This window comes from Nicotiana tomentosiformis, chromosome 7 (genome assembly GCF_000390325.3).
Source record: "Nicotiana tomentosiformis chromosome 7, ASM39032v3, whole genome shotgun sequence".
Lineage (NCBI taxonomy): Eukaryota > Viridiplantae > Streptophyta > Magnoliopsida > Solanales > Solanaceae > Nicotiana > Nicotiana tomentosiformis.
In genome coordinates this window covers 108,283,501-108,293,160 of record NC_090818.1, presented here as the reverse complement: position 1 = coordinate 108,293,160, position 9,660 = coordinate 108,283,501, and the positions used below count along the sequence as shown (strand labels likewise).

The 9,660-nt window shown below is 36.5% G+C and overlaps 1 protein-coding gene across 1 annotated transcript; it reads left to right on the top strand.

Annotated features, from left to right (window-relative positions):
• The first annotated feature begins 1,761 nt into the window (after positions 1-1,761).
• Positions 1,762-9,349, top strand: LOC104112308 (serine/threonine-protein kinase ATG1c). The gene is made up of 13 exons (XM_009622186.4): positions 1,762-2,297; positions 3,221-3,341; positions 3,462-3,520; positions 4,180-4,244; positions 4,481-4,574; positions 4,663-4,743; positions 4,866-4,974; positions 5,209-5,281; positions 5,365-5,696; positions 5,825-6,183; positions 7,706-8,000; positions 8,535-8,605; positions 8,894-9,349. The coding sequence occupies exons 1-13, from the start codon at positions 2,046-2,048 to the stop codon at positions 9,131-9,133; spliced, it is 2,151 nt and encodes a 716-aa protein (XP_009620481.1). The 5' UTR covers positions 1,762-2,045; the 3' UTR covers positions 9,134-9,349.
• Positions 9,350-9,660: the final 311 nt, after the last annotated feature.

Genomic DNA, 9,660 nt, shown 5'->3' with positions numbered 1-9,660 from the left:
GTTTCGATATGAAGAACATGCAAAACACGAACGAATATCCTCATATCCCTATTTATAAGAATTAAAGTGTCAAAACCGAGAATCAGGCCATCATTACCCAGCGCTGGTATCGAAATGGCAGGTGCACGAGAAATGACGCAAAACATCGGGAAAATGCGCCATAGTGACGCATGATATCATGGCGTCATTCTGGAGTAGAAATGATGTGACCTCAAAAGTCGCGGCCCCCGAAATGTCATGTCGTCATCCCGTCTAAAACGTCACTACTCGACCTACTTGCTCAATTTCGCCAAACACGATAAATAGAATCCGCTCATCAAGGTCATCTGGAGTCGGCCTTAATAAGCGGAGGGACTAACTATATAGGTCGAAATCTGTCTCAGTACTTAGGATTAAGTAACCTCGAGAAAAGAGTCAGCCGAGGTCGACCAGGAGATGGCGAAGCCCGTGGTCGAGATGCAAAAGATGGTCGATGTTGAGCATTGAAAAAAGAGCTATAACGGCTGGTTTATTAGGGCATGATTAAAGAGAATATTCCATTGGATATTCTTTGCACTTGTGTTATTAGGGTTTATTGGGGGTATGTCCCAAATAAATAGGAAAAAAGATAAGGAATAAAGGCATATAATATTCATGGTGATAAGAGCAGACTTTGCACAAAGATATTCCCCCTCTCTATTGTAAAAATACAAATACTACCTTTTTATCAAGATTATTGCTCATATCAGTCCTCACCTTTCCATCAGATCCGAGAATATTTTAAATGTTCTAAGATCTGTCTGTCACTCATCATTGTCAGGGGGAATAATCATCTATCTCATTGTTTATTGGGTAAATCACTTCTCCTATTTACATAAATGCCATTTATTACTATTTATTACTGTATTAATTACTCTTCTATTATTGATCATACTTTATGATTATTTAATGTTATTTATTGTCAATCCCTTATTGGATCTATCCCACATTATACACATTTTCAAGATTCGCATAGAGATATTATCGTTAACTAGGTTTAACCCGTTATTACATAAAATATAATAGTTTCAACCGAAAATTATACTTTTGGTCAAACAGTATATAATATAAATCGATTGAACCGAAAAATATAGTATTATAGTTATGATAGAGCGAAGATTTGCAAAAGAAAATATTGTTTTAACTCTGCATGAAAAAAAATACTTAACTAATTAGAGACGTAAAAAGAAAGTCAAAAGTGAATAAATAAAGTAAAATAGTTAACAATAATTACAGAAGAAGAAAAAAGAGAACGGAATATATAGAATAATTGAAAACTTACGTGATGTAGTTCGCCAAAAGTTAAAAACCTATTGTCAGTTGGATTTGATCCTTCACAATCAAAATAGAATCTTCTACTGTTTGTCATTGACACGTTTGTATTATCTATTACTATGGGCGACGCCTTAAATATATATACAATTTCTTATATATAGCGAGAATTTAGATTGAAACTTGTGGGAGGCGTACCACCCATCGAACCTTACTTGATCCGCCCATGCCTTCAGAAACAATTTGACGAACATTATGCATTTTTGGCAAAATATTTTCTATCTTCTATTTTGCCAAAAAGAGCTTGGTATGATTGAAATTCAAATTAAAGAAAAAAGTGCCCTCTATTTTCTCACGACCAATATGATGCCACCACGTTATTATTAACAAAATATATAAGGTGGTCCACAACAATAGACCACGTCGCATTACGTCCGCGCCCCAGTATGCCTCAAGTCAATACGTTCACCAAGCGCACGGCACTAATCACCATAACCTTAAGCAAACACCAAACTTCCAATACCACCCAAAAGAAAGCAAAAAAATAAAATAAAGTTTTAAAATTTTCCTTTTTTATAACACTCAATCATTTCAAAGCTCAATCACCATAGCCATAACCCATAGTTCATTACTAAGCTCAAAAACCTCCTGGAATTGAATTTGACCGTTGTAGACTTTCTGATAAGGCCGTGTTTGGTTGTGTGGAGTCACCTTTCTGATAAGGCCGTGTTTGGGAAATTTTGGTTAGGGTTTTGATGGCTCAATCGATGAGCAGAGGAGGGGGAAGGAGTGTGGTAGGGAACTATGTAGTGGGGAAGCAAATCGGCGCCGGCTCTTTCTCGACGGTGTGGCATGCTCGGCACCGAGCTCACGGAACCGAAGTGGCTATTAAAGAGATCGTCACGGCTCGGCTTAATAATAAGCTTCAGGATAGTCTCAAGTCCGAAATTGTAATTTTACAGAAGATCAATCATCCTAATATCATTCGCCTCCACGACATGATCGAGGTTTTGTATTATCAAATTCAGTTTCAGAATACATATAGTATATGTTTGTGTTAATTAAGGAATTATGCATATTTCTGCTAAGAAATGCTAGAATTTATATTCGAATTGTAGCTTAGTGATATCATTTAGGTATTTGTGTGAGTCTATGGAGTCATTGGAAAAATAGAGTTGTTATATGCACTTACGGCGTAAAACAATGTATACAAAATCAGGTAAATTTCTATATAAGCGTTAATTAATAACCTGATAAAAATGGTATTAACCTGCTGTAGTAGGTTAAACTACACTCATAGTGTAAAAAATCTGTAAATTGTGAGTGTATGTAACTTAAATACTGGGAATAGAGGTTTATCTTATTGCTTATTTGGATGCACGGAGTGTTGGAATATTATAATTTTTGCATTTGGAACTTTGAGCAGTATAGATTATGCTCATTTTGCTCGAGACTTGAGATAATATCTTTTTGGTGAAAGTCTTCTGTAGAAAGAAGGAACTCAATAAAGAAAATGCTCATTATGTGTTACCTGTTTAGTTGTCTTCGTATTGTCATAAAGAAAGTGTATAGCTTTGTTTCTATGAACATTATAGAAGGAATACGAGATTAGTTCTCCGTATAATCTCAGGGAATAGCTTTTCGGTAAGTTCTGTGGAAACTAGAACTGAGCAAATTTAGCTTTATGCCTGCCCACGGCAGGGTTTTTGACTCTAGACCTTCGTATTTGAGACCGTATCTGCGACTCTGCAGGAGCATAGCCCAGCTTTGTTACTTTGCTTAGTTTATAGTCTAAGTTTCGTGTTCATTTGGGTGCACAATGTTGCTGAGTTAAGAATCTGCTTTGTTAAGAAATGATATGTTGTTTTGCTTGTGACATATATTTTCTTTTCCATTTTGATCTAAATGAAACCTCGTGAATGGTATATAGGAGGTGGGAAAAATATACATTATTTTGGAGTACTGTAGAGGAGGTGATCTTTCTATGTACATTCAACAACGACAAGGGAGAATTCCAGAAGCAACTGCAAAACATTTTATGCTGCAACTTGGTTTGTCTGAACCTTCTGTTTCTTTTGCCCAACTTCCTTTTTTCGCATGTAGAGTGAATGACCTTTTACTATTACATGAACTTAAACATATTAATGTTCATGTTCATTTATTCACTGCAGCATCTGGTTTAAAAATCCTGCGTGATAACAATCTAATACATAGGGATCTAAAGCCTCAGGTTTGGCTTCCTTCTCCTCTTCTATTCTGAAATTTTAAAATTTGCCGATTCCTCATAAACCTCAGGTGATTTTGCCGTAGTTCTTATTGATATTCATGGGCATCTAATGACTATGCTAGCTTTCTATGCGTAAAAATATTAAAAAACGAGTGAGCTGCAAAGGGACTATCCCGTTAGTTATGCACCACCTAGCACTTAGCATATATTGCACTAATCATCAAAAGGAGCCAAGTATTTGATGGTTTTTTAGTGCATAAACCACAGATTGGAAATGGTTCACATGACTCCATCACTCGGAGGTAATTGAGGCATGCTGTTGCTTCATTTTCAGATAGCAATCCCATGTCTCATACAGAGATTTTGAATAATCACCACATTTGCTGAGGACAATACTCTTCAAAAAGATAATAAAGGAAAAGGAAGGCGTCAAAGGAGATGAGTCTCTTTGAACAGATATGTAGGTTTCATACCATCAAATTATTAGATTCTAGTTGAGGGAGCTAATGATTTGATTTGTAGGAGTGAGTTCTTGCATGTCTCTTTGGTTATTTTTCATTTTTGGCGACAGTAATACTTCTTAATTGTTTTTAAGAATTTGCGTGTTTGGTAAGTGGAAATGGTCAATTCATTGACTTGTTCCTTTTTTCTTGATCCAACAGAATCTCCTCTTATCCTCGAACGATGACAGCTCCACCTTGAAGATTGCTGATTTTGGGTTTGCAAGGTAAAGTTGCCCATATGGTAAATGTCTTTCTGCTGATGTACCTCTCTTCCTTCCCTTCCCTCTTTTGAATGACCTAAGATCCAGCCAGTTCATCTGCCATTAAGAACACTTTTGCTAGATTTTCTTTCCTTCTTTTTTCCCCTGTTTAAGCTGCAAGCTTACTGGCTAAATGTTTCCTAAGTGGTGAGTGGCCCATTCAAAATTCATAATGACTTAAACCACCTCTCTTTTGTTAGGTCTTTGCAGCCTAGGGGCCTTGCTGAAACACTATGTGGTTCACCATTGTACATGGCTCCAGAAATAATGCAACTTCAAAAGTATGATGCAAAGGTGATATACTCTTCCTATGATTCCCATCCATAGTCTAATAGGAGTAATATCATTTCAAGTTCCTATTAACTTTTGGCTGCAAACGCAGGCAGATCTCTGGAGCGTTGGTGCCATCCTGTTTCAGCTTGTAACAGGCAAAACCCCGTTTACTGGAAACAATCAAATCCAGGTTCAATATCTTCTAAGCTTTGCATACTTCTTATAGTGGCACTTTTTCTGGTTCAATTTGATCGGCGATATTAAATTTCTTGACACAAAGTTCTAAACTTTTTCCTTCAATCTTTCCTGCAGTTGCTCCAGAACATATTAAAGTCCACTGAATTGCTGTTTCCTCCAAATGCAAAAAATTTAAGTGCTAACTGCATAGATTTGTGTAAAAAATTGCTGCGCCGTAATCCAGGTACGTCATTTGAGTGGTCTAGATTTCAACTGCATAAAATCTTTCACAAACAGTCTTGAGTATACTTGTATCATTATTTCCCACACGCTTTGCCATTTTGAATCTTTCACATAGAGAAGATTTTGTATGATTTTCAGTATTTACCTTAACAATAACAAATCCGGAATTCTCTTTACCTGACAATTTTTCATTAAAATTTCAAAACACGTCTTTGGTGTATCCATGAATCCACAGTGGAGCGGTTGACATTTGAAGAGTTCTTTAACCACCCATTTCTTGCAGAGAAGCAGCCAGATGAGCTGTCTTGGTAAAGTGGTTAATGAATTCTAGTTCTCGTTATTACATATTGTTCATCTTTCGATCTGATTGATGTGTGGATATTGTCAACAGGGATAGGAGACCTCAAAGGGTAATAGGTGGTTTTCCTATATCAGAAGGCTATCCTGTGAGGAACAGAGAGGAAACTTTTCAAGAAGATGGTTTACCCTTTAGTCTAGATGATGATTCCAGCGTTCCTGATGGTAGTCCTTCATTTGCTGGGAGATTACCACAGAGGTTGTCACATGGATTTTCTTATGATGCAAAAGCTGAGAGGAAAGAAGGTTCTTGTAATACCCCACACAAAACAGATAGTATTGGCTCGAGCCACAGACATACAGAAGGGAACATGAGGGAATCTATTAATTTGAAGGACCATAGGCAAGCTACTACTCGTTCAAAAGGTTCTATTTTGCAATGCTCTTCCCAATTTCCTTTTGCCTAGAATTTTGAGGAAATTTATGTTTTGCTTGGATCTATAATTTTGGCTGATACCTAACTTTCTGATTATGGTATTCACTCCATTTAACAGTGGTGGATTCGTTTGAGTTGATTGATCAGGACTATGTCATTGTTTCTGGGCCCCCCATGGACTCATATTCTTCAGCAGGTGCCTCTAGGCTTAGCAATATGCCATTCAGATCAAGCAGATCCCTGCAAGCGTCTACGATTTTAGATCCTAGACCAAGTGACCCGGTGCCTATTATTGGTCCTCCAACTAGTAGAATAGGTCATTTAGGAAGTTTGGAAAGTCCCTCATCTGCACCTGGAACTTCACAAGGATGCACAGATATCATAAACCGTTTGGAGCAGCCGCCAACTGATGGCATGGCCAGAATAGAGTCCCTGCAACATTTTGCCTCTGCTATCATGGAGTTAGTAAATGAGAAGGTAACTCATAGTGATGTCATTTTCTGTAAAGCTGCATGTGTCTACCTGCAATTATAGCATGCAGGGGTGCAGGGAGAGAATAAGTTCTAGCCTAGTTTCTTGTAGATCCTGATCTCATTTATTTAGCTTTGAATTTGTACTCTTTCTGTAAGAAGAGCATGGCAGAAGATACGGGTATTTAGATTTTTTGCTTTCTCTGTGGCTGAGGCAGAGACAGCTCATTTATAATCTAATTGTTGTACTTTTGCAGTATCTTCTTGGTACTCTATTAATGAAAATTTACCATATTTTATATAATTTAAAAAAGCTTTAACCCCATGCTTCATTTACAGCACTACCGGTTCTACAACAGCCTTGCTACTGTTTACACCATTGATTTGGTTACCCCCAGTGTAGGAGTCTAATATGTTTGCTCAAGTTGGAGTCATCTAAATATATCCTATTCTTACAGATCCTGTTGTAGTTGTTTAATGGAACAAAATTTGAGTATTCTAATGTATTTCATATCCTTGATACAAGCTTTCTTATTGTGCTGGCCTCGTAAATCTCATGGAATGTCTAAATCTTGCTGAACATCTTGTATAGTATGTTTGACTTAATTTCCTCGGTGTGCATCACCTGAATTAGAAGCATGTCTTTTTCTTTTTGTACAAATATGTGGTGTTTAATGTGTACTTGGGTTGCTTCAGCAATGCGCTGCATCTTTACGTAGTAACTCGACCTTTTAATTCCTGAAGAAACATTAACAAGAATTTCATGAAGCCAACCTTAGTTGTTCGCTCAAACATCCCATTGTGATTTATTGATTTATTCTTCTATGAGGTTAATTTATTTACTGCTCCAGGCAAATGGAGACGTTGATTACATGCCTTTCTGCTTCTAAAATGAATTCGATCAATGATTTATGGAACAAATATATAGAACATTGAATCATCAGATTGCACAATAAAATCTCTCAAATAAACTATATCAGATAGTGATCACTTTTTCTTTGGGATATAGACTTACTAGAAAGTGTAAAGTGGTGAGATACTGAGTTTTGATGGAATAAGAAAATACCCAAAAATGCAAATGTCTGACCTAGTTTTGACTTGGCTGAGCCTCACTTTCACGAGAGCTAAAAAAAAGAGCAAGAAAAGAAAGATCTTCTGATTTTTTTGATGAAAAGGTCATTTGAAGAAAGATTTATCAGCAAAATCAAGTCTTATAGTCCAAATTTCATCTCTGAGCCAATCTTGATCCTTGTTTGTTTATGAGTATCATCTGATTTAACTTTTCATCATTCATTGCACTCACCTTGCTAATATCAGGTGATGGCAAGTGCTTGGGAACTGGTAATCTAAATTGTAAACTGTGTGGTCTTCTACCTTTTGCTGTTAAGATCAAGTTTTGCTCAATAGATATTTGTATATTCTAATCTGTCTGCTGACTCTTCTTAGGCTTAGCTGTCTATCCTTTATCTATGCTCTTATTGGTTCATTTCGGGTATGTTTCTTCTAATAGTTATTGCGTTCTCTTGAAGGTTGAGGCAAGCAGGCATCTGGAAGCATTTTCAATTCAGCTAGTCAGTCTTGCTATATGGAAGCAAGCTTTGGATATTTGTCATACGCAAGCGGCGTCGGCAATTGAAGGAAGTCCAAACCAAGAAACTATCAGATTGAGGGAAATCACGAAGAAAGGTCAAGCTAGTCTTAACATAAAAGAGCATCTTGATGCTACTAACATTTTGGGGCCGGAGAATGTATGCTCTCATATTGAAAAAGCATTTCTTAGTGAAGTTGGTAATGCAGAGGAACTTGCCAAACATATAGAGCCTGGTATATTCTTGGTTACTAACTGCTGCCAATTTGTGCTGTACCCCTCCCCTTTTTCTTCAATCTCTATGTGCTTTATGTGTGATACTGCAACTGTTCTTGTGACATTTTGTTTCCTATTTCCTCTATCTATTCTACTGCAATAATTCATGAGTTCCTTACATACCTGGCAAACTTTTACTTCCACATCTATTATTAAGATGAAATTATGCAAGTAGTTTTGATGGTCTCTTAAGATAAAACTAGTTTTATCAACAATCTAATGGGTTACTGCAAAATAACTTGGAAGATTTGAACTGGATAGAATAGCCATCTGTTGATCTTGTAGTTGTCCTTTGGTGTTTTCATATTTATGCGCATTAAATGTTATTCTTAGCTATTGTTTTACTTCAGGGATTTAAAGAGCAAGCAAAACATCCCAGATACTTTGTAATAGGAATATATTCAGTTTCTTGCTCAAGTATGATGCATAAGACTGCTTTTTATGTTCTTAGACAAAAAGATAAAGAGCTTCCTTGTGCTATTGTTTGTTCTCAGGAAATACAGAGGTGCCAGATGCAATGGAGATGATATTTCAATCTGCCCTGGCTTTGGGTAGAAAGGGAGCTGTAAGTGTTCTGTATCTTCTTTCTTTATCTTGGTCTATATTGGTGTTTCTGTTGAACTAAAGTTCAACACAAAATTCCAACATAAACAAGTCACGCTCATCATAAAACTTCAGGACTTAGGAAAATCTGAAAATCTTTTCGTGTGTGTAATCACCTTGTCCTCCTCCTGGTTTAGTCGATTCTTCTTTCTTCTTTCAGAAGACAACAATCCCTATCTGTGAAATTTTCTGTTTAGTGAGACCTAATATTAAACTGAACCATTTACCAGAAGTTATGATACTGTGGCAGGTTGATGAGTACATGGGTCGGACTGAAAATGCAGTGGTATTTTATTCAAAAGCTGTGCGTTTGTTAAAATTCCTACAAGTGGAAGCACCATCTCTGATTTTAAATCCTCCATTTTCTCTAACAAACTCGGATCGTTATAGGCTTCAAAATTACACTGATGTCCTCAATAACAGGCAAAGTGTTTCAAGGTCTCAAATGATGGCTCTGCTTAAGTGTGAGGATCAACACTGCTCTCCTTAAAGAAGAGAGAGAGCTGTTAATACAAAATGATGATAACATGTCATGTGTTACTCTGTAAAATTCTTTGATCTGTACAGTTATTCTTTTAGCATTTTAAAGAAAGTGAGAAGAAAAAAAAAAAGAAAAAACTCAACTCATTTTCTCTAATGATTGTAACATTCAAGTTCCTCTTTCTTCAAAAAAAAAATAAAAAAAATAAAAAAATCAATGCTCCTAGACTATCTCTTTATGTTCTTATGGAGGCAGAGTCTCTTTAAAGCACACTTGAGTTCTTTGTTAGCTGATATCCATCTTTTCTAAAGCTTAGTGGTATGCTACTGCGCTGTTTCAAGCCCTACGGCAGTCGGTGTACATTTATGCTGATTGAAGAAACAGCGGCGGGACTTGGATGTTTCTGTGTACAATTATGCTGATTGAAGAATTTAACTTCAAATACCTAAATCTACACTTATTTTCTTTTAATTTAATTTAGATCATATAATATGCAACTTTCTGTGGACAAAATTATCGTACATGTAGTATCAGGT